Source organism: Balaenoptera borealis (assembly GCF_965194805.1).
Source record: "Balaenoptera borealis genome assembly, chromosome: 18".
NCBI classification, from domain to species: Eukaryota; Metazoa; Chordata; class Mammalia; order Artiodactyla; family Balaenopteridae; genus Balaenoptera; species Balaenoptera borealis.
In genome coordinates, this window is record NC_138877.1 from 75,784,835 (window position 1) to 75,810,968 (window position 26,134).

A 26,134-nucleotide genomic window follows, 5' to 3' on the forward strand; every position below is an offset into this window, starting at 1 on the left:
GCTCCCGCGCCCAGACGCCCTGGCAGTAACGGGGGGCTCTTCTCTTGGCAGGGGAGCTTGGCGCTACCAGCTCCGGGAGAGAGCAACTCCAGCCAGAGCAGCAGGAGTAAGCGTGGCCTGCCGGATGCAGAAGAAACAGGTATGTTTGGGGCACAGAAGCGGCTAGGAGTCAGGGATCCCAGTTCACAGGTGAGGAGGAGAGGGGAGCCAAACAGGACCTAGGAACTTGGAAACTTACCATGCCAGCCAGGTGTGGCTTCAGGGCAAAGCCAAGCCCTGGCCGATGTCATAGGCCGACAGCACGTTTTGTCCTACAGTGAGCAGATTTTGCGGGGAGAGGTATTTATCTGTGCGGCACTTTAGGAAAGGGGCAAGGGGCCCACATTTCCCCTCAGATAGGTAGTTCGCTCCTGTGTCAGGAGCATCGTCTGGCAGTGCAGGAGCAAAGCACCACGTGCCAGTGCAGAATGAGCTTTTGTCAGAGGAGGGCAGCCAGACAGCATCTCCTGGGGGGCGTAGCCGCTGTGAAACCACGTGTAGATCAGCCCGGAAGCAGGTGCATGTTTGTGCTTTATTTGGTGTCTTGCTTTTTTAAAAAAAGCTTATTGTGTACACACACACACACACACACACACACACACACACACACACACACAGATTTTAATGCTTTTCTTTAATGTGTGCTTTTCCTGGAGCTCCACACGTTCATAATCTTCTTGTAATAGTTCCTTGGTGATTGCTACCTTTCTTCCAGCTGCACGTGTTCCACAGAATTGTATGCATTCCTGACACCTCAGGTTTGGTGGGGCCTCCCAAGACGTGAGCCGGCTCCAGTTCCTTCATTTCAGGGCTGAGAAAGAAGCATTTGCATTGCATTTACTAATATGGCAAGTTAACAAATCCTTGGTGCTGTTTCCCTTTTATATTGAAGGAACCTTTTCTTAAGCGCCTAGAATGTGCCAGGCAGGCTTGTACTAGGAGAGGTGTGTCCTTTAATCTTCACGGTGAGTGTGAGGCAGACCCAACAGGTGTAATTACTTACATGTATTTGTACTTCTGAACAGAAGTGCACGAGAGACAGAATAGGTGTCCTATCACGCACACGCACACACACACACACACACACACACAGGATGCTCCTTCTGTAAACTTATTTGTCACTAAATGCCTTATTCGTGGAAAAAATTCTTCCTCGTTTTATACAACCGTAAATTTTGTATCTGGTTATCATATCTTTGTGCCAATTATCAGAAACAATTGGGTTTAAACATTTTAAAACTGGAAAACACTCACATTTTTACTATACTTTAACACATCGATTATTTTCATATTTTGCGTTTTATCATCTATATTTTTTACATAACTGAAAAAATACAGTATATATATACTGGGGTATATTTTTGTATTCACTTATTACACAATAAACGTTTTCCTTGTTTCTAAGTAATTCTCACACATCCATATTTATATGTTATCATACAATTATTTATCATGATCATTTCCAATTTTTTTGATAGAATGGAACATGCCAAAATTTTTGTGCAGATCTCTTTGTTTCTGAGGAATTGTATGCATATATTCAATATAAATTCCATACATGGAATGTCTGAGCCAAAGAGGATGAACATCTTTAGCACCCTTGCTACCTGTTGCCATACTGTTTTCAAAATGAATTACAAATGTATGCAATCACAAATGCAGTGTACAAGTTCTCCACATTCTTACAGCATTTTATCTTTAAAAATATATTTTGGCTAGTTTAGTAGTTGTAAAGCAGTGCCTCAAATTTAATTTTTTGCTTGCTTACAAATAAGAATTATCTTCTTTCTGCATATTTTGATAACTTCTAATTTTATCTTCTGCTAATTTTTATTTATGACTTCCCTCATTTGTTCTAATTTTAAAATAATTTTGAATAAACTCTACATTAGGCATATTGTTTATCAAAATTTTGATATAAATATTTTCACAATATCTTGCAGTTTTTTAAACTTGTATGGAGATTTTGCATCTGTATATTTTAATGTGATACACTTTTTAAATTTTCTGTAATACATCAAAGCTAAAAATATATTTGTTCATAATCTCTTAAGTAGTTTATTCTTTTCTCTGCCATTTTGAATTTTTTTAATTTAGTGTTGTAGTTTGGTATTTAATCCATTAGTCCTGGAGTTTATTTTGGTAGGTCATGTCATACTAACTTCCTTTCTTAGGAACTTCCTTCCTTCCTTCCTTAACTTCCCCTTTCTTCTTTTACTTTTTCCTTCCAAACTGTTGCTAAATATCTCGGCCAAATTCATTAGATGATTCTTTTTAACTCATTTGCATTGGAACGCTTACTATATTATATTAAGTTCCTCATTTATAGTTGAATCTATTTTGAGACTGTTTTTTTTTTATTGATTTATTTCCTATTTATCTGTATTAAATATTTTAAGTAATTTTATAATAAAGTGAGCTTCAATGTCTAGTAAGGTGAGGACGCCTCAGTCTTCTTCAACCTTGTCTGCTAGTATTCCCCTGCCTCTAAATATTAATATTAAAAATAAACCCTAAGTTTTCCATTCCAAAGAGGATATAGACTCATTACAGCAGATTTAAGAAGGAAAGAATTGAGTAAGAAATCAATAACTCCCTGAGTCCCACTTGACCAAAATATGTTCTATTAATATTTTAAAATTTCCTCCCATGTGAATATTTTTTCATATTTGTGTTACTAGGGCATCCAAAAATTGTATACTGACAAAAATTTTCCCCAAATAATTTGCAATTTTTAGAAAGTTTGGAGAATAGCAGAAAGTTCTAACCAATGAATCAGAATGCACCCGGTTTCCATAGCCCAGATGTAGTCACTATGGTCATTATCATGGTTTGCCTCAGATTTTTATAAACCCTCATGTAGCATATATATGGTGTTTGTGTATATATATATACATATATATGTATATATATATGTATATATATGTATTGTATATATATACTGTATAAATATACTTAGTACATATATATCTCTAAATCTCTCTCTACATATATTTATAACATTCATAGATCCCAGATGAAAGGTGTGAAGACCAGAACCTTAGTGATAGGTAATATCAATTATTCCTGGTCAATGAAATTGGCATGAATGTTGTTTTAGACACTATCCTTTTGTGCAGGGAAAATTTATTTTGTTTAGCCTTACTCCAAAATTAATGCATATATATATATATATACCAAGAAGGTTGTCTGAAACTCCATGATTTTTGTTTTCTGTTAAATACAGAATTTTAAATTTCACAATAAGACAGTTTTCCTTACATAGGTTTCACTATTCTTTCACAGTTAAATGAAAAAGGGTTTACTGCTATTAGAAGTCTTAGCATTTTCAAATAGCTTGTTAAACTGCTAAAAAACATAGAATTTTCAGTAAATGATATAGTATTTGATCTCAAGCTTTTTTTTTAAGCCACGTCAGTAGTACACTCAGTGGATTTATACTTAACAGAATTATAATATCATTCTAGATTTTTTCTAAAATACTCTGCTTTCTGTATATACTCCTCAACATCAGTTTGCCATTATTTTATAACTGTGTCAAAAAGGTTCACTGCTGAATATTGCTAAGTAACATACCAGAATGTGACTCATTCTTATTTTTCTATAAATCCAACCCAAATTTCACCAGGCATCTCAATTTTATTGTGTGGATATTCAGTTTGTAAGTAAATTTCAGTATGTGGTGGGCTAGAAAGTCGAACCTCCCCAGCACACAGCAAGCCTAGTTATTGCGTTGGCATTTGATACTCATCACATATTACCTAGGAAGGTTGTTTTCTTTTCATTTGTGTGTACCCCGTCTGTTCAACTAAAGAGTAGAGACTTCTGTGGTCTGGTCCTGTTTCTCCTTTTGTATATTCATCATGACACTTGCACCCTGTAGGTATTCCATGAATATGTGTTCATCAATTTTGGGCTCAATATCAAATAAGATAGAATGATTTGGCATCATTTTTGGGGGGGGGAGGGGATTTTCCCATATTTCTTCATTTGTCAGGTTTTGATCAAAGGCCATCTTATGAAATTTTTTTAACTTGACCTTTAAAATAACTAATTAACCAAAGAATCAGCATGATCATAAAGCTAAAGTCGCAGGGGCAGTCTGGAAACCCCTTGCTTCAGACTCTCTTGGTGCACCAGGTAGAGGCACTATTTGGGCTCATTGAAAAGTCATAGAGAAGCTCCCATATTCAGCAACTTCTTTAACTATAGTTTCATGGGTTTTTAGCTTAAGTTGTAAAATTTTAATCGACATATTATTTACATCCAGAAAAGGGCGTGTATGTTCAGGACACAAGTCAGTGAAATTCACAAGCTGAACAGCAGTAGGTGAAGGGCAGACATCACCATCAGCCTACACACCCATTTAGTATTTCTTGCAGACCACCCCCGGAGTAAACGCGCTGCTTTTACTTCATTCTAGAATTCGGTGCTGTGGCTCCAGTTTTGTTTTTCTTAATTATGTTGTGTTTCTAATGGAAGTCTCAGTAAGTTTCATGTGTTTCATAAGATAATTTCTGATTATAATATAACAAACAGAAATGTGGGGAAATCCAGGATTAAAATTGCCAAATGGCTTACAACAGCCAAAAATTCACTTTTAAGCCCATAAGTGTATTTGGAGATAGTCCCAATTAAAAAAAACAAAAACAAAAACACTAAAGTCACATGGCTTTGAAAATATTACGCATGAAAATTTCTTCACAGATGAAATCATGATGACCCATGTTTTGAACCTGCACTTAACTATAATTCTATTTATCTTAAGAATCTAAAGATAAGCATCTTCAGAGTCCATCCAGAAAGTGAATTCTTCCAAATGGGTTCCTACTGAGCTAAAACAGTTTATTAATAAAATTAGGTGACCTTTCATTTTTTCCCTTGTTATTCAGTAGGGAATTTAAAAGTTATCAGAAACCCATGTATTTTAGATTATAGAAAGACAAAAATTGTTTTTTATTAATAATGTTTATTATATTCATCTCAACTGTAATATTAAAAATAGTGGTGAAAGGGACTTCCCTGGCAGTCCAGGCTTAAGACTCTGTGCTCTCGATGAAGGGGGTGTGGGTTCTATCCCTGGTCAGGGAACTAAGATCCCCCTGCTGCATGGCACAGGCAAAAAGTTAAAAAAAACCCAAAAAACAAAAAAAAAGTAATGAAGTGGTGAAAGCATGAGCATTTCAAAGAAATATAAAAACAAGAGCAGAAAAATTTGCCCATATTTTATCTTTCAAATATTTCTTGTAAAATTCTGACCAATCTACTTTATTTTTCTCCATTTTTAAATAAACTTTTTAGTTTGAAATTATTTTAGAATTACAGAAAATTTGCAATAACAGTGCAGTGAGCTGCCATATACCCCTCATGCCGTTTCCCCTAATGTTAACATCTTATGTTACCATGGTACCTTTGTCGCAACTTAGAGACCAACACTGAGATTTAACTGAACTCCCGACTTTATCTGAATTTCACCAGCTTTTCCGCTAAGGTCTTTTCATGTTCCAGGAGCCATCCAGGACACCAGAATGCATTTAATAGTTTTTAAAAATCAGAGTTTTGAATATAATGCACATAAATTAACACCTAATAGTATAACTAAAGTATTTCTCTGGGGTAAACATTTTTGTTGTTAAACATAAAGATATCAGTACTATTAATATTTTTGAAATATTAGTATTTCTTTCTTGAAATCCATAGTCCATTTCCTTTGCAAGAAAAGATGGGGTGTCTGAGGGGTCTGTAACATCCAGTCTTTGCTTCATTGGCATTTTGGGCTCAGCTGTAACTTACAAGGCTGTAAAGTGAGTGTTAAAAGCATGCAGTGTATAACTCAACCATCCTATTTGGCCCCAGATGAGGCTAACGGCAGCCTCTTACCCAGCAAGGGTGTGTTCCTTCCTAGAACAGAAACAGCTGGCTGCTGTCATGGTGATCTTTGACCAGAATCTTCCCTGAGTGTTATTTTTCTTTTCCCCTGCTTCAAATAACGAGAGCCTTCTTTTCAGTGTTGCAAGAGCTGGATTCTGTTCAATTTCCACAAAAGTATTTAAAATGGAAATAGTGACCTGGTAACCAAACCTTTGAACCCTGTTCTTATCAAGTTTAAAGTTTTGGGAAACAGAAGAGCCAGGAAGCCAATCAACCAGTGCAGCCAGAAGCGATACTGTATCTCTTCCAATCTTCCCTGACCTAGGAGGTGCAAGCACTGTTCTAGTTGTTGAACAGTATTGATTAGAAAACAAACAGATAAAAGTTTCCCGTGCATTGGAGATTACACTGCAGTGAGGTGGAAAGCCATAGAAAATAATCAATAAACATAATTAATGAAATTATAATACTAGAAAATGTCAAATACATTGCAAAAGTGAAAAATTTAGGGCAGGGTTAAGAGAACCAGCAGAGTTAAGGGTGAAGAAGGGTGAGAGGACATGTCTGTATTTTAAATAGGGAGGCCAGGGTAAGTCTTTCTATCTAATCCCTGAAAGCTCAATAATTCTTTATACTTTCAACATTTAAAAAAATTGCAGACATGCGTAGGTATTTTAAAAATAAATTCATAATGTCGAGGGATGCATTCTCATTAATAGTTCGTAGAAATGGGTGATATTAGTTTTAATGGTTAATTATGCTTTTTATAGGTCAAGTCCTACTTACAGGATCTGCATTGGGCAGCTGCTCTTTTGTTGTGGTGGGATTTTCTTTGACCTAAATAGACATTTCTCCAAAGAAGATACACAGATTGCCAACAAACACATGAAAAGATGCTCAACATCACTAATTATTAGAGAAATGCAAATCAAAACTACAGTGAGGTATCACCTCACACCAGTCAGAATGGCCATCATCAAAAAATCTAGAAACAATAAATGCTGGAGAGGGTGTGGAGAAAAGGGAACCCTCTTGCACTGTTGGTGGGAATGTAAATTGATACAGCCACTATGGAGAACAGTATGGAGGTTCCTGAAAAAACTAAAACTAGAACTACCATATGACCCAGCAATCCCACTACTGGGCATATGCCCTGAGAAAACCATAATTCAAAAAGAGTCGTGTACCACAATGTTCATTGCAGCACTATTTACAATAGCCAGGACATGGAAGCAACCTAAGTGTCCATTGACAGATGAATGGATAAAGAAGATGTGGCACATTTATACAATGGAATATTACTCAGCCATAAAAAGAAACGAAATTGAGTTATTTGTAGTGAGGTGGATGGACCTAGAGTCTGTCATACAGAGTGAAGTCAGTCAGAGAAAAACAAATACTGTATGGTAACACATATATATGGAATCTAAAAAAAAAAAAATGGTTCTGATGAACGGAGGGGCAGGACAGGAATAAAGACGCAGACATAGAGAATGGACTTGAGGACATGGGGAGGGGGAAGGGTAAGCTGGGACGAAGTGAGAGAGTGACATGGACATACATACACTACCAAACGTAAAATAGATAGCTAGTGGGAAGCAGCCGCATAGCACAGGGAGATCAGCTCAGTGCTTTGTGACCACTGAGAGGAGTGGGATAGGGAGGGTGGGAGGGAGACGCAAGAGGGAGGAGGTATGGGGATATATGTATGCATATAGCTGATTCACTTTGTTATACAGCAGAAACTAACACACCATTGTAAAGCAATTATACTCCAATAAAGATGTTAAAAAAATAAAAATTCCTCAAAGGACATATTAAAAAAAAAAAAGTATCCCCATTTCTGAGGAGTTAGAGAAGAAACAGACTTTTCTCAAAATAGAGGAGACACCTACTGTGCAAAGCTCTGAGGTAGGCTCTCCAGAATATACAGAAAAGGGGAGAGAAATGAAATTAGCCGAGTATGGTCCATGTAAAAGCTCTGGGTTAGGCCCTGTGGACCTATGATTATCATTTGCCCTCTTCATAACCCTGCAGTGCTGGCATTATTGTCTGCATTTTAGGTGAGAGAATTGAAGCCCAGGCACAGCCAACCCCTCTTTTCAGAAACCCAGTATTGAGTTGGAGAAATTTTTAAAAACTAATGTAAATCAATTAAAAAATAACAATGTCTTTTGCCTTTACAAAACACATGCAAATTATGACTTCAACTAATTGTCAACACTATGAAATAGATATTGTTTTTTTCATTTTACAGATAAGAAAAAGTATTTCAAAATTAAGTGTCAATCTCATGATTAAATAGCTAATCGGTTTAAGAACTAAGGTTGAATTTATTATCTCGACTATAAATTCTGAGTTTTTTTGATCATGTGAGCTATATGTGCTTAACATTCAAATAAAGCACCAGATTTGAGAAAAATTATTGGATCCTGGAGAAGCCTAAATTATTATTAATATTATTACCAGTGAGAAGGATGGCTAGTTATGGAATCATAGAATGTCAGTAGTGGAGATCACAGACTGAAAGATTATCTAGACCATGGTCGAGAAGAGCTGAGCTGGGTTTTAAAGGTTGATAGATGTGGGTAAGAGGAGAGTATATCCAAGGTATGGGAACAGTAATAAAACAGGAAATAGAAAAAATACAAGAGACCTTATTATAGTAAGCGGCCATCTCCTTGGGGATTTTTGCAAATGTTGATTGATTGAAGTTCAGGCTTTCCTCTTCTCCTCTCCATCCCTCTCCTCTGACTGTCCTGTGTCAGGTAGACAAAGAAATGGAAAATAACTGCTTCCTGGTATCTGCTGACACAAGTTGTGAAGTTACACTTCAGCTCATCTTTTTTCTCTTCTATCTACTACCCTAGAGCTTCTTCTGGCAACTAGAGAGTAAGAAATTCTAGAGAAATAGCACACAACCATTTACTTTTAAAAATATTATAGCGTGCTACAGTTCTGTGGATGACGTTTCAAAAACTTATTGAGATTATTCGTTATGAAGAATGTTTTCCATAAAACCATGGACCCAAAGATTTATAGTTACAGAGTTCAGACATCATGGACATAGGTTTTTTTTTTTTAATGGAACCTATTTTCCCTAAAACATTAATTTAATTTGATTTAACATGTATTATAAATTTGGATGTAAGAATGAGGTTTTTAAGAATTATTTGGAAAGGTTAGATGTTGGTATGATATCTACTTTCTTTTCTAAATTGTTCCACAGATTTTTTTTTTAATGTGCTGTAAATCAGACACTGCAAATTTGTAAATGATGGCCCTTAATATGAAGTGACTCACAGTCTAGGGATGGAAGCAGTTATAGAAACAATTAGTACATATAGTGAAATGTATTTCAATAGATGTACGTACAAAGTGTAATGGCATCAAATATTTAGCTAGAAGGATCAGGGAAAGATTTGATATGTGGCCTGAGCCCTGAAGCATGAATGAAGTTTCACCAATTGGAAAGGTGAGGAATATTTAGCCGTAGGGAATGGCGGATACAAGGTCCTGGAAACATGAAGCCGACCTCCTGTTCTGAGAAGGCGTGTTTAAGTACAGTGGGGGTGGGAGAAGAGGGTCATGAGGCTGTGCAGGTAGACTTGGATTTTGTGTGCAAAGAAACCCTTTGAAGGAATTATAAACATGAAAAGGACAAGATAGAATTTGGGTTTAGGAAGATAATTCTGGAGGAAATACAAGTGATGGACTAGGAATTGTAGAAAATGGAAGAGGCACAACTAGGCAGGCTAAGGTAATTGTGAAGAATGGTGAGGGTAAGATCTGAATTTAGGCTACGATGCTCCCCATCTTACCATTTCTCCCTCTTTCTCTTCCTCTCTCTCTCTCTTTCCCTCTCTCCCTCTCTCTCTCTCTCTCCCTCTCTCCCTCTCTCTCTCTCTTTCCCTCTCTCTCTCTCTCTCTCTCTAGCTCTCCTTCAGCCAAACTTGCCACCGTTCAAAGAAGCCTTCCTCATTGGATCAGATGTCTGGGCACTGTATCTCTCTTACAGTTGCAATTTTAATTCTGCTTTGGTGCTACTGATTCATGCCTGTTCTTCCCACTAGATTGTAAGCTCCATGGGGGTAGGAATTATATCTCCTTTTTTTTGGTATCCCTGAGTGCAACATGTGACACAAATTTAGTGCTCAGTAAAATTGTTGAATGGATGAATGAGAGATGAAATCTTAATTGAACGAAAGTTAAAAGTTCAAACCATTAGAACTTGGTTATTAGTTGAATTTCAAGATTGAGGAGGAAGGAATAAGGCATGTTTATAAAGTTTCTAGTTTGGGCAACTCAGAGGACAGTTATATATCCACTAAGAGAGAAAACAGAGAAGGAGTGAGAGGTGAGTGTGTGTGGAGAAGATCAAGAAATAGATTTGAGGCAGATGAAACTTGAGGTATCACTATGGCGTTCAGGTGGGACTGTCCAAGCGGGAGTTGAAAATGTAACAGCCAACTGTGCAATTTATTGCTACCTTTCTCCAGATATTCAGGTGTATTTCTATTTTTGGTTTGACCTTCCTTGACTTCAGACCTGTTTGCACGTTGTGTTATGAAGCTAATGTCCTTCACTGGTAAGTTAGCGATACCCAGTGCCTTCTGAATATGCATCATTAATAAAGTAAAATATCCTAAAATAATGCAAAAAAGTCATGACCGAAGAAAAAACATATCCTGTGGAGATGATGACAACGATAAAATTGGTAATTTTAAGTTACAATATTTGATCATTTGCAAAATTAAACAACATTAGATGAAGATGGTATTTTGGGGTTTTTTTTGGTCTTTGTTGCTTAGCTCTTATGAGGCTACCAGAGGGCTGCCATCTTACATATCCTGCCTTACTTTAGCCATAGAACATGACTATATTATGAGTGGCACATGGCAACTTGCAGTTCATGTCAAGACTCTTTCTGTGCACATATACACATAGAAAATCTTCAATTCAAATATATTTCTTTACTTCTATCAGTTATATTTATTTCTACTTTATCAACTGCATTCCAAGCCCTCCAAAAATGCAGCACCCCTTTCTTACTTCCCCAAGGCCATTATAGTGCTGCCGTCTTCGTGAATTCCCCAGAATTGAAAACCTGCTTTTATTATTAGTTTTTCATTCTCCTTCAAACACATATACTCATTAGTCAGAAACTTTAAAATTGTTTTCACAGTTTGTCTTGGGTGCTCCACTTCTATAATTGCATTTTAGACCAAATCACCCACATATTATATTTATTACCAGTCAAGAGCTGAACCTTGGCTTTCATTCTTCCTGTACAGCAATTCGTTCTACACATAGACACATGTATGATCTTTCTCAAGCACAACATGTATCAGCAAGCCCCTCTCAAAATTAAGAATTCCTAATATTTTTTCTATTTTCTAGTAAGTCAAATACAGACTTCTCAACCTAGCTCCCTAGAAATTCTTTCAAGACTCTCTCAATTCATTGTTTTTGTAAGTTACCAATAAGTAACTTAATAAATGTTGCCAGTTACACAAACTGCTTATCCCTGATCAAATAAAACTTTATAATCCAGTTTCCACCCCTAAAATTTTGTCTTCCCATTCCAGTAGAAATGTTTATCCTAAAACCATGATTTCTTTGATTTCTTCATAAATCTATGTCCAGCATTAGGTCAATATTTAGATCTTTAAGGGATTTCTCTTAACTAAACTTTTCCAGCCACTGATGATTTATTCAAAACTAGCTCAAGAAAATTCCAACTCCTACATTTGTCATGACTTCCGTATACTGAATGAAAGCTCTACAGAAATGAAGACAGACATCATCTTCAGAGTCCTCATTCTTGAAAAATGTACAATGTAATAAGTAAGACAACAGAAAAAAGAAGAAAGATGAAAGAAGATGAAGGAAGGGCATCTCATTCAGACTGAAGAGCTTAGAGGAAGCTTCTTGAATGAGATGAGTGAGAACTATGGGAGTTAGTGGGTGTAGGTCATATGGACAGGACACGAGTAATGGGAAAAGCTCATTGTGGGATGCTTTTCATGGGAACCACGCATAATCTGCAATAATTGCATTATTTACGGTAGTTTCTATTAGATTTAGCTTTGTTGAAATAATGTATAATAAACTGGATTCCAGTTTGAAAAGGTTTGGTTCCAACACAGAAAGCAATACAACAGATATTAGCAATTCTATAAACCTATAAATCTCTTTTCCTGATTAAAAGCCACTTTAAAATGTGGCTTTCAATCTCAATTGGTCCAACCACTATTCTAATTGTGAAGTTGGTTGGATTTTATTATATCAAATATTGAGTAATAGCAAATGACTTTTGTCTAAAAGTTCTTATTTTAGGAATTCTCTTTTGTAAACTAGTTTTGTCATCAATATAATGTTTTGTTTTTAGAAATATTTTTCACATGGCTTAATATTATGAGTAAATTTTCTTATGCTGTAAAAAACTACTTAAGATTAATTATCTGTGGTTCTCACATCATTATAATATGAAATATATATATATATTTATAAATATGTGTCTCCCCATTGACACAGAAATGTTTTAATGTATGCTACTGCCTTGCGTAGTTAAAAAGATAAACCATTCTCAAACTCTTGTATAATTCCCCTCAATTGTAGCAGCAGGAAAGATGTGTGAAAGACATTTGAAAACCAAACACAGTCAATTAATACTACAATTGTTATCAATATTATGTTTCTTATATTAGACTACGCATTCTCAAAACTCTTGTGGTTAGATATGTATGCTATCGGGAGATACAAAAACAGTACTGCTCTCTTTTGGCCAACTTTTTGTGAGCAATAATCTATAGTCTAAAATCAGATCTATGTTGAATTGGAAAGAGAGTCCTAAAAGACTGAACTGGAGATAAGTTGATAATAGATATCAAATTTCCTTAAAAGGAAGAGTTGAAAGCTGAAGAGGTAAGTAGCACTGATAGGGTTGATGGGACCTGAACAGCATCTAATGAGGGCAGGATGGAAAGTCCTGTTCTTATTTCCAAGAACTTCTCTTCTTGAAAAGCCCAGTGACTTTCTCTGGAAGGAAAACTAATGAATAGCACTAGCTTTAGTGAGTATAATTCAAACACTACTCTTGAACTGTCATTTTAATATCTCATTTTCTTTTCTGAAGAGTATTTCATGAAAAAAAAATTTCTCTCCATAGTGTATTTTCTTCTAAAAGTTAGATTTCTGCTACTGTGTGATAGAATAGACCATAGTTTTTCAATATGTAGGTTGTGGCCAAGTTTTAGTTGGGCTTTGGAGATTAAAATTCAGATATTTTCATATCAGTTTGGTAGTTTCCAGGCAGCACTCATTAGGTAAACCCCTTTCTGTCTAAATAGAAAAGGTATGTCTCCTACAGGAGTCTGTGGAAACAGTCAAGGAGAGGGCTACTTGGAATAGTATTTCTAGGGACTTCCCTGGAGGTCCAGAGGTTAAGACTCCACGTTTCCACTGCAGGGGTGCAGGAGGCAAGTGTTGGATACCTGGTTGGGGAACTAAGATCCCAGGTGCCTCGCGTGGCCAAAAGAAAGAAAGAAATAGTATTTCTAGTATTTCCTTGGGCCCTTTATCAGCTTCACTTGGTCTTCTTGCTCTCCTAATGTCCTTCCCTCGTGTTCCCAGTTTATTTGGTTCGATGCTACTAAGAACAATACCACTAATAATAGCCAAGATTGACTTTACAATTATTATGTCCCAAGTACAGTACTAAATGTTTCAGATGTATTATCTCACTTAATCTTTACAATATGCATGCACACGACAAAGGAAAGATGGAAAATTTGGAAATTGAACTTTGACTTTCATCAAGATCCTCTTCTTTTTCATTGTGGAGGAAAGATTAGAGCTTTTCATGCTCTGATTGGCCCTTGCATCCCTCACAAAACTTATCGTGGTGCCTTGTACGTAGTAATTCCTCAAGAAGTGTTTGTTAGAAAAATAGGTTTAATATGGTGACTCTGGACCTTGTGCTTTTCAGACTTTGGCTGCTTTGGATGTTCTGTTGTTCCTTTCTTTCAAGCTGTCCTTATTCACAGCTATTCTGCCTGTTACGACGCTTTTCCATATTTTCTGTGGCAGAGGGTCTGCCACAGTAACTGCAGTAATGAGTCACATTTCCCTGTGGCATAGATATCGCTGCCATTGTTTTCCAGGTCAATAAAAGAACCACAAAGTGGCCAAAATGTTCTGCTCCTATCCAAACCATCACATTAACATAAAAATGTGTTAGAAAAGTCTCGTGGTTATAAAGGAATTGCAGTTTTTAACATTATAGTTCCACCTTTAAATACCAAGGGAAATTTCTTAACGGATTTTCATATGTGATCACTGCCTGTAACAGTATTCTTTTTAGGCCTATGCATTTGCACAGCTTCAGAATATTACATAATTATTACATCTGTTATTCCATGTTTTCCATTAGTGACTTGCAGCAGGAACTCTCCACTCTGTTAATAAGCTCCTAAAATGTATACATTGCGAAGCATGTTTTTAAAGCATTACTTCAACGCAGAATATACTACTTGCTATATAATAAATGATCTAAACTAATATTTTCTTAATTTAAAATAGGCACACTTAGGTTCATGTTCCATATTTTTCATAGATATTTACTGCTTTGTTTTCTTTTCCTACAGGCAGTGTACCTATTTTGCCTTTACCTGAAGGCATTGTCTTTATTTAATAGAGTAGTTATGTATTCTTTGGAATACTCTGTGTAATATTCTATATGTGATGTGTGATGTGAATTAATGCTTCCCAGAAGCTTTACTGGTGATGCAGTCTCAGGGAAATCTTCCATTTTATCTTAAAATGACATTGTAGCTCTCTTTCTCTTTCTAGTCCAAAACATTTTACCAAAAGCCTGACTTCAGCTCCAGAGTGAAACAGGCGTGATTAAATTCTGGCCCTGTCACTTTCTATCCCTGGGGACTGGACAAGTTGTTTACACTTCCCATGACGTAGTTTCCAGTATGTAAATCTTGGGATTTTTGTGAAGTTGCCTGGATTTATATTAGCTCAATGCATTTTAGCAATTATTTTTATTTTCAGTAATGTTAATAGTGGTATTTTCAGTACTAGTGAGTTATTAATGTTAGATTTTTTAAAACAAAAAATCATTTTAGAGTAATCTGATGATTTGGCTTGTGTATTTGAGAGAATTGAAAAACAAATGACAGTGGCTAAACTTGCTTTCTATACAGGCATAACATTTTAGAATAAATTAAGCTAAACTGTTCAGATGATATACTTACTGTATTTCAACAGCATATAGAGTTTTTCTAAAGCTTGAATTTCAAGTACATATTGTATTTCAAATACAAGTTATATTAAGAACCTGTGGGCACATTTCCTAAAGTAATTTTAAGAACAGCATACAGGCAATATAGAAAGTATAACTGATTTGGTGTCACTGGAAGAGTGGGTTTACAGCTTTGTATTCTTGGTCATCTTTATTCCCTTACTATTTCTATTCAAGTAACTAAAATGATGTATTTTTGCTTTTCAGTCACTCAAGACTGCTTGCAATTGATTGCAGACAGTGACACGCCTACCATACGAAAAGGTAATAAAATATTCCCAGGAACGTTTCCACTTAGAATTCAATTCAGTCCAATTACCTGTTCATTTCAAGTCTAAAGATTGTATTCAAACTCCATCTCAAATCACCTATCTGCCTCAAAATTTCTTACAATCAGATTTAAAATAATACATTTATTTAAAATGATTGGGGAGTAAATATTTAGGCTAATGTAATAACCTAACAAAGAGAATTACCTTAAGGATACTAATACGTACAAATTTTAAATAAGTAGCACATGATAAAACAAAATCAGTACTAAATCAAATTCAGTATTTTATTATTTAGAAATGATTTTGGCTTCTATGGTGCCTCAAGATCCTCTTCACAAATATTCATTCTCTGTTATATTAGGTTGTAGAATATTACAATAGGATGAAGATAAAACTGAACATACATTTTATATTAATTTATCAATAAGTATATGTACAAATAAGTATAACATTTTTGTGATAAATCTCCAGTGTGAAATTATTGCTTTATATTTTACATATACTGGTTAAAAACATACAATGTTCCAGTTACTGTGTGGGTATTGGGGCTCAGCAGTGAAACATATATATAGGTCCTCATTTTTATGGAATTTACCTTCTCATGAAGGGAAAACAGAAAAGCAAACAAATGAATGAGTAAAATGTAGAATGATAAAATTAAATGGTATGGAGAAAAATAAAGCAGGCGGGGGGCAAGGGAATATTTGAGTTGTGAACCACAAGGGGGAGTTCAGAAGTGTCAGGAAGTTAAGCTGGGGGCCAGGAGTGGAGACACAAGAAAGATAATGAATTTGGATTGGCCTTTGCAATGATTCCTGGGAATGCTATCTTTCATCTGTATTCTTCTATGTGACTTAATTATCCTAAATGTAACCCAAATACTAAAATACTTGAAATGCTCTTATTATTTATTGTTCTGCATTTTCCAAAGTCATATGTTTGCAACTTTTATTAGGTAGCAAATTGTTCCCTAAGAATTAAGATAGAGCCAGAAGAAGACCCTAAGGACCGATTAAAAAATATAACTTGGAAAAGGTTTGTGTTACACATTTGGCCAAAACCAAAAATGCTGTAAATCATGCCAAAAAATGCAGCTGCTACTCCATTGTGAGCTTGAATTTCACAGAGTGTGGTGATCTTCCTGGTGTGGTGGCTGCTCTACATTGATCCTCCTTGGAAGATCTGGGTACTTATCTGGGTGCTTTGCCATTTGGGCTGATGCGTTATGATGCCAGTAAACCTTGAACGTGTAAATGTTAGTGTGTGTGGACATTTCAGCAGTACTGCATCCTGTAAGTTTTGGTATGTTGTGTTTTCATTTTTATTTGTCTTAAGATATTTTTTGATTTACCTTTTGATTTCTTTTTTGACTCCCTGGTTGTTCGGGAGTGTATTGTTTAATTTCCACATATTTGTGAGTTTTTCAAATTTTCTCCTGTTACTGATTTCTGGTTTCATACCATTTTAGTCGGAAAAGATGCTTGATATGATTTCAGTCTTCTTTAATTTGTTAAGACTTATTTTGTGTCCTAACATTTCATCCATCTTAGAGAATTTTCCTTGTGCACTTAAGAATGTATATTTTGCTACAGTAGGATAGAATGTTCTCGATATATCTGTTAAGTTCGTTTGGTCTGTAGGGTTGTTCAAGTATGCTATATCCTTACTGATTTTCTTTTGGGTGATCTATCCATTGTTGAAAATGGGGTACTGAATTATCCTATTGTTGTTGTATTGCTGTCTATTTCTTCCTTCAGATCTGTTAATATTTGTTTTACAAATTTAGGAGCTCCACTGTTGAGTGCATATATATTTATATTTGTTATATCCCCTTGATGAATTGATCCATTTATCATTACATAATGACCCTCTTTGTCTCATGTGACAGGTTTTGACTTAAAGTCTATTTTGTCTGATTTAAGAAAAGCCACTTCTTCTTTCTTGTTTACCATTTGAATGGCATATTGTTTTCCAACCCTTCACTTTCAGTCTATGTGTGTCCTTAAAGCTACAGTGAGTCTATTGTAGGCAACATATGGTTGGATTTTGTTCTTTCCAATCCATTCAACCACTCTATGCGTTTTGACTGGGGAATTTAATCCATTTACATTTAAAGTAATTATTGATAGTGAAGACTTATTATTTCCCTTTTGTTAATTGTTTTCTGGCTGTTTCACAGTTCATTTTTTCCTTTCTTCCTCTCTTAATGTCTTTCTCTGTGTTCTTTGATTATTTTTTGTAGTGGTATGCTTTGATTCTCTTTACATTTTGTGTATCTACTACAGGTTTTTATTTCTGCTAACCATGGGGTTTACATAAAACAACCTAGTGATAATAGTCTACTTTAAGCTAATAACAACTTAACTTTGATCTTATGCCAGAACTGCACTGTTACTTCTCCCTCCCCTACACTTTAGCTTGTTAATGTGACAACTTACATCTGCTTATCTTGTGTATGTATTAACACATTATTGTAGTCATAATTCTTTTTTTAAAAAATACTTTTGTCTTTTAGCTTTTATATTTACTAGAGTTGAAAGTGATTTACAACTCATTATAGCCATTTCTCTCAGGTTGTTTACTGGAGATTTTTTTTCTTCCTTTGTGTTGTGTTTTCTCGATTCCTCATATTCCTTGTAGATTTGCTTTGTTGTCTGTGCATTTGAAGAAGCAGCTACTTCTCCCCATCTTCTTGGACTGATTTTGACTGGGATACACTTTCACTGTCAGCAGTGCTCAGTGTTAGTCACTCTAAGGCTGGGAGCAAAGCCCCTTTGCCTCCTTCCTTCCCTCCTGAGGAAAAGTATCAGTTCTCTGCTTTTCCACAATCATGACAAAAAAATTGCTGACTATAAGGGGATGCACTCCCCTTTTTTGTTTCTAACTGTCTCAAGGGACCGAGATCTTTTGATTGTTCAGTGCTCAGTATGAGGCAAGATAGAAACCAGTTCCTCAGAAGGCACCCTGGGAGGCCATGAAGCCTTGTACACAGTCCAACCTCACCATCCCTCCATGCGAGAATCATGGGCTGAGGCAGTCTTCTTGGGGTGGAGCTAAGCCTATTTGGAGGAGGGACTGATGTGAGTAAATTGAAATTGCTTTTCTTACCTGTATAAATATGACTGCTTCTCAGTTTGTGCTCCTCTAGGCTGCTTCTACTTCTTAGCTGGATCCTGAATGTCTCTTCACGGTATTTTGATAACAATATTATTGTTAAATCAGCGTTTCTGTGGAGGGATGAGGGGTAAGTCTCCCTACTCTACCATGTTACTGGCATAATTCCTCATTCAGAACCTTAAATATGTCATCCCACTGCCTTTTGATTACATAGTTTCAAGTAAGAAATCAGCTGTTAATCTTATGGAACATCCCTTGTACTTGAGGAATTGCTTTTCTCTTGCTACTTTCAAAATTCTGTGCTTGCCTTTGTCTTTCAGCTGCTAGTTATAATGCATCTTGGTATGGATCTCTTTAAGTTTATTCTCCTTGAAATTCATTCAGCTTTGTGGATATGTAGATTCATTCTTTCTACAAAGTTGGGAAGAGTTTGGCCATTATTTTTTCAAATATTCTTTCTGCATTTTCTCTTCTTCTTCCGGGACTCCTATAATGCATATATTAGTCTGATTGAGAGTGTCCTATGGGTCCTTTATGCTCTTTTCACTTCCTTTTATTCCTTTTTATTTCTGCTACTCAGACTGGATAATCTCAACTGTCCTATATTCAAGTTTGCTGATTCCATCTTCTGCCTGGTGAAGTCTGCTGTGTAACCTCTCCAGTAAAAATTTTATTTCAGCTATTTTAATTTTTAGCTCCACAAGTTCTTTTTAAAGAAAGAGTTTGGTTCCTTTTACAATAATTTTTATCTCTTAACTGATAGTGTCTATTTGTTCATACACTTTTCTCCCAGTTTTCTTAAGTTCTCTGTCCATGGTATCCTTTAGCTCTTTAAACATTTAAAATATGTAATATCTTTGTCTAGTAAGTCCAATATCTGGGCTTCCTCAGAAATGGTTTCTGCCAATGTTTTTCCCTGTGAATGGTCCATAATTTTCTGTTTGTTTGTATGCTTTATATTTTTCTTTGTAAATTGGACAATTTGAATATTACAGTGTGGTAACTCTGGAAATCCCATCCCCAGGGTTTGCTGTTGTTGATTGTGTGGGCTGCAGTTGTCCATTTGTTTATTGAATTTTCCAAAATATTTTTTTAAAAAGTAAACTGTACTCCCTGTTCTGTGTGGTCACTGAAGTCTTTTTTCTGTTATCTCTGCAGTAATCCTGTTGGAGATTCTTTTATCTCCAATCCTAATCCTGATAGAGATTTACTTTAATGCCAGGAACCAAAACCAAAACCACCACCAACAACAAAAACCAAACTCCCTTTTTCTGAGCAGATACTCTCTGGTCTGGGGCACTCCTTCAACATTTAGCTAGGCTACCAGCAACTGTGCCTTAGACTTCCCATCCTGCTTGAGCAAAAAGCAAAGATCAACTAGAGATGTTAGCTTAGGGTTCTTTCAGGTGTTTTCTGAACATGCATTCTGCTCTGGTCGTGCACAATCCACTGCAGATTCCTTGGTGTATGTGGTAACACTTCAAAGCCCTTATTCCTTGAAGTATCTTCCTCCTTAGCCTCATCCTTCTCAGGCTTTTTGTCAGTCTGCTGCCTGCCCTATCCACTGTTCCTTGTTACAGGTGGTGACAGGTAGTGTATTTCTGTAAAGCTTTTGACTGACATCAGTCTGAGGAGCTGCTCCCATCTAGAGGGAAAGTCCAGGCAGGTCAAAATCCAGAGTCACAGTGTTTTGAGAACAAAGTGAGTATTGCACTTCCTGGCATCAGCAAGACACCAACTGGAACTCAGGCCACCATCTCCATGGCTGCCACTAAGCTGGAGAATGAGGGGTGGTACATGAGTAAGCAAAAATACCACAATACTTTCTTACTGAAATTTACACCTTGTTTCATTAAACACTCCCTTGGTTTCTATAAGTTTTTTACTAGATTTCATATATCCAAAAACATGGATTCTATAAGTTCTTGCAAGCTTAATTGCTGCCTTAGCAAAGGGACTTTTCTTTTTCTTTTTTTGATTTTTGAATTTTATTTTATTTATTTTTTTATACAACAGGTTCTTATTAGTTATCCATTTTATACATATTAGTGTATATATGTCAATCCCAATCTCCCAATTCATCACACCACTACCACCCCCCATGCCACTATCCCCCCTTGATGTCCATACGTTTGTTCTCTACACCTGTGTCTCAATTTCTGCCCTGCAAACTGGTTCATCTGTACCATTTTTCTAGGTTCCACATATATGTGTCAATATACGATATTTGTTTTTCTCTTTCTGACTTACTTCACTCTGTATGACAGTCTCTAGGTCCATCCACGTCTCTGCAAATGACCCAATTTCGTTCCTTTTTATGGCTGAGTAATATTCCATTGTATATATGTACCACATCTTCTTTATCCATTCGTCTGTCGATGGGCACTTAGGTTGCTTCCATGGCCTGGCTATTGTAAATAGTGCTGCAATGAACATTGGGGTGCATGTGTCTTTTTGAATTATGGTTTTCTCTGGATATATGCCCAGTAGTGGGATTGCTGGGTCACATGGTAATTCTATTTTTAGTTTTTTAAGAAACCTCCATACTGTTCTCCATAGTGGCTGTAGCAATTTACATTCCCACCAACAGTGCAAGAGGGTTCCCTTTTCTCCACACCCTCTCCAGCATTTGTTGTTTGTAGATTTTCTGATGATTCCCATTCTAACTGGTGTGAGGTGGTACCTCATTGTAGTTTTGATTTGCACTTCTCTAATAATTAGTGATGTTGAGCAGCTTTTCATGTGCTTCGTGGCCATCTGTATGTCTTCTTTGGAAAAATGTCTATTTAGGTCTTCTGCCCATTTTTGGATTGAGTTGTTTGTTTTTTTGATATGGAGCTGCATGAGCTGCTTGTAAATTTTGGAGATTAATCCTTTGTCAGTTGCCTCATTTGCAAATATTTTCTCCCATTCTGAGGGTTGTCTTTTCGTCTTGTTTGTAGTTTCCTTTGCTTTGCAAAAGCTTTGAAGTTTCATTAGGTCCCATTTGTTTATTTTTGTTTTTATTTCCATTACTCTAGGAGGTGGATCAAAAAAGATCTTGCTGTGATTTATGTCAAAGAGTGTTCTTCCTATGTTTTCCTCTAAGAGTTTTATAGTGTCCGGTCTTACATTTAGGTCTCTAATCCATTTTGAGTTTATTTTTGTGCATGGTGTCAGGGAGTGTTCTAATTTCATTCTTTTACATGTAGCTGTCCAGTTTTCCCAGCACCACTTATTGAAGAGACTGTCTTTTCTCCATTGTATACCCTTGCCTCCGCAAAGGGACTTATTTTTGAGCTTTCTACTCTGTCATTTTTCATGATGTTACTCTGACATCTATAATTAAATCTTTAGATAATATATATTGATTGTCTACTCTGGTCTGTAATAAAATTAAATATGATTTTTCTTTATTTTCTCTATCATTCCTGTCCTCCACCATCCATTTTTTGGATAGTGACATTATATTTCTTAATGCTCATCTACATACTGTTACAATGTTTATATTTCTATTACTTGATCTCTCAACTTTAATTTATATCCTTTGAACCCCAGCTGTTACAAATGAGGCAATTGATGAATTTACTGTCAACATTTTTTTCTCCACTACTTCCCAGTATTTGCTAGTTATATAATCTCTACATTGTCATGGCATAAAACTGTTTTATTCTTTATCATCAAACCATCCTCTTTATGTGTTTTTACAGTAAATATATTCAATACCCATTGCAAGTCCTTTTGCTATGGTTTCCGCATTCATATCTTAGTTTCCTGAATTTCGTTTTCTACTAGTTTATTCAAAATCGCCACAGGAGAACAATGCTCTTTTAGTGTTTACATTAATAAAGCTGTTTCCTTGTAGTTTTTATACTTTAAGGACAGATGCCTGGGTATGAAATCCTCAGTTTACCCTTTCTTTACCTGGGTAACTTGTAGGAATTTCTCCACTGTCTTTTGCCTTTGGCATTATATGCACTTTGAAGAAAACTGAAGTAAGAGTAAATTTTCTTCTCATAAGTGGCTTGACTATCTTGCCTAGTTACACAAAGAATTATATATTTACCTTAAAATTTCAGTACTTATTTTATTATATATCTGAAGGTAGACTATTGTGGTGGGTAGAAATATATTTCCTCAGACATGTCCACACTGTAATCCCTGAAACCTGTGAGTTTATTACCTCACCTGGCAAAAGGGACTTTGAAGATGTGATTAAGATAAGGAATGTGGGCATATTATCCTGGATTATCTGGGTGGTCCCAGTATAATCACAAAGATCCTTGTATGAGGGAGTTAACAGGGTCAGAGTCAGAGAAGGTGATGTGGCAATGAAAACAGAGTTCAGAATGATGTGATTGCTGTCTGGGAAGAGGAAGGGCCACAAGCCCAGAAAAGCAGGCAGACTGTAGAAGCTGGAAAAGGCAAGGGATGGACATTCCAGTGTCCAGAAAGAACACAACTTGCCAACGCCTTGATTTTTGCCCAGTGAGACTTCTGCTGTTTCAAATGGGAGATAATAAATGTGTATTGTTTTAAGCCACTAAGTTTGTGGTAATTTGTTACAGCTGCAATAAGAAACTAATAAAACTCTGAATCAACTTTCCCTAACACATAATGGGACTTTTAATTCTGCAGTAGCTCTAAGTGGTTGTTCTGCTTGACTTTTTGTTGTTTTTGTTTTGTCTCTCTGGGTTCCAATTATGTACATGCTGGTAATTCTTTACCTATCTTTTATATTCTATAGTTTTACAATTTTTCTCAAATTCTTAACTCTTTTTTTTAAATTTCCATCTCATTTTGTTTTGTATGAAACCTATTTTCCCTTCTGAAACTTTTACTTTTACTTTCATTTAAGTGAGCACTTTCCCTCCCTAATTTCCCAAATTCTTTTAGCTGATATTGACATTTCCTGTATTGTTTGTTTGTAGATTTCTGTGTGTGTGTGAGGGACTCATCACCTTTAGTGAGTTGATTTTGCTGACTCTATGTGAACTTTGCTGCTTCCAGGCCATTGACTATTTCCTTTGCTTCTTCTCTTCACTTTTATGCTCAGCTTCAGTGTGATCTCAGTTGCTTTTGGCATCCCTTGCAGTTATTTTGGAGAACACACATCTATGTTTCATAGGATTTACAGGAGGTAAAAAAGGAGAGATGTGATTTCCACAATCATATTGATAGTGGAAGTCTCTTGTTTATTCTGTTTTTCAACATAATTATTTCATAGAGGCAATGAGGAGATTTAATCTCACAGTAGAATTTGACACTTATTGATTCCCTTCTTTTTGAAACACGTGCTTTTCTTGGTTTGTTTCTCCAACCATGTTCCTAGCTTTTTTGGCCACTGCTTTTTCAACTTCTTTGCAGATTATTCTTAAATTTCTTAGTATTGATGTTTTTCAGACCTCTGACACAGTCCCATTCTCTTCATTCTTATTTCTTTGGCATTCCTAAATCCTCCTATGTTGTCACTTAACATGCATGTGTGATGGCTTAAATGTAGATCTTTAGCCCAGATGACTTTTCCGAGATCCAAGCCTATATGTACTTCTGTCTACTTAACATCTTTTCCTGAGTATCTTGGTGGCATATCAGCGTGAACTCTTTAGAACTTTTCCCCAAGTCTGGTCTTTTTCCAGTGTCTCCTATTTCAGTAAGTGCTGACCATGTCTTCAGCTGTTCAATCCAGAATTCTGGGTGTCATTCTTGACTGCTTCCTCGAAGTCAGTACGTTAATCTCAAAACTTTATCAGTGATTCCTCATATATATAATTTGAACTAATCTGTTTTTCTTCATTTTCATTTCACCATCCTAGTATAAACCACCATCATCTCTCACCTTGGCTGGTTTCCTTGCCTCCAGTTTTGCACATTTCTTACCTGGTAACTACATAGAGATGTTTCTAAAACACAGATATAGTCATTTTCCCCCCACTGCTCACAGCCCCTACAGGGCTTCTCATTGCCCTTCTGGTAGCTCAGCCTGCGTGGCTCTTCCTGTCTGGCTTCTGTTTCTGTTGATTGTCCTAGTCCTGCCTCATCTACAGAATCAGGCATATGATTACGTGGATTTCACTGCTAAACTATATTTGTTCAATAAAAAAAAAAAATCCCTATTTCTTTTTTAAAAATCCCTATTTCTTAAATTGGTTTACTTAATCTATCTTCAAAAAATATTATTAGTATCTTCTCCCTTAAAACTATTTCCAGGAGTTTTAAGATAATAAAATAGAAAATCAGGAGAAGTAACCAAATGTGATAGGTGATTGACAGCTGCTCTCTGGAGCATTTATATTCAATTATTGAGGGAAATAACACTGGAAGTATAAATATTTGGGAGGAAATTTCCTATTCATAAAATAGAATAGAAAACAAATATTAATGAAATAGATCTGATTTTCCTATACAAATTTGTCGTCCTAAAATTTATCTATAGGTCTTGCATATATGTCAGTACAGGAAAGATCTACTCTTTCAAAAGCAGGCATTTTCAGAAATACATGTAAATTATTTTTACATTTAAATACTGGCATTATTTTTATTTAATTTCACATATTAATGTACACAGTAATTTATTAAGTTTTCCAAAACATTTAAATATATCAAGTATTTAAAGCTGAGTGGAGCTGGGAAGTTCACACTTTATATACCAAGATATATCAGTATTTTAGCTGTTGACTAGCAAAATTAAGCATTAATACTCCTAGAATTTACTTCCCCTGACTGAAATAAAAACGCACAATATAAGATCTATGAGTTGGAGTTCATTCTGTGTCTTATTGAGGACTATAGCCCGGGAGACAGCCTCTCAGATAGCTCTGAGAAACAGTTCCAAAAAGGCAAGGGAGGAACCTGGATATATCTAATTTTTTTTTTTTTTCTGGAAAAGTTTAGTCGAACATCAAAAGACGACTGCTAATCGCAAAGCATAGACTCTCAGTTTAATGACTTTAGTGCTTTTCTGTGTATGAGGAGAAGATGTAAGAATCTGTGGTCGTTGAGATTTTTCCTTTCCAAATTCCTAAATACTATAAGGAGTGATTCATACTAGTTTAGATAAGCATCCTATGGAATAGTCATTTAGTGCATATTTTCTCGTTAGCATCTATCTGTGGTCTAACTAGCAGGCAAAAAAATCTAAGTGAGTTTTAAGCTGTAGAAACGGGCTTCCCTGGTGATGCAGTGGTTGAGAATCTGCCTGCTGGTGCAGGGGACACGGGTTCGAGCCCTGGTCTGGGAAGATCCCACATGCCGCAGAGCAACTAGGTCCGTGAGCCACAACTACTGAGCCTGCGCGTCTGGAGCCTGTGCTCCGCAACAAGAGAGGCCACGACAGTGAGAGGCCCGCGCACCGCGATGAAGAGTGGCCCCCACTTGCCGCAACTAGAGAAAGCCCTCGCACAGAAACGAAGACCCAACACAGCCAAAAATAAATAAATACATAAATTTATTTTTAAAAAAAAGGTGTAGAAACATATTATAACATTTATGCTTAAGTTTATAATTACTTTAGCTTTTAATTAATTGTTCAGTCTGTTTTCTT

The 26,134-nt window shown here is 36.0% G+C and overlaps 1 protein-coding gene across 7 annotated transcripts in view; it reads left to right on the forward strand.

Moving 5' to 3' along the window:
• The window catches only part of TNFSF13B (TNF superfamily member 13b), an 88,646-nt gene that overhangs the window by 11,153 nt on the left and 51,359 nt on the right, over positions 1 to 26,134 (forward strand). For all 7 annotated transcript variants that reach the window (XM_082366257.1, XM_082366255.1, XM_082366256.1 and 4 more), the window contains 2 exons: positions 52 to 139; positions 15,431 to 15,487. In XM_082366257.1, coding sequence (XP_082222383.1) covers positions 52 to 139; positions 15,431 to 15,487 — 145 coding nt within the window. The remainder of the gene's footprint in view (positions 1 to 51; positions 140 to 15,430; positions 15,488 to 26,134) is intronic.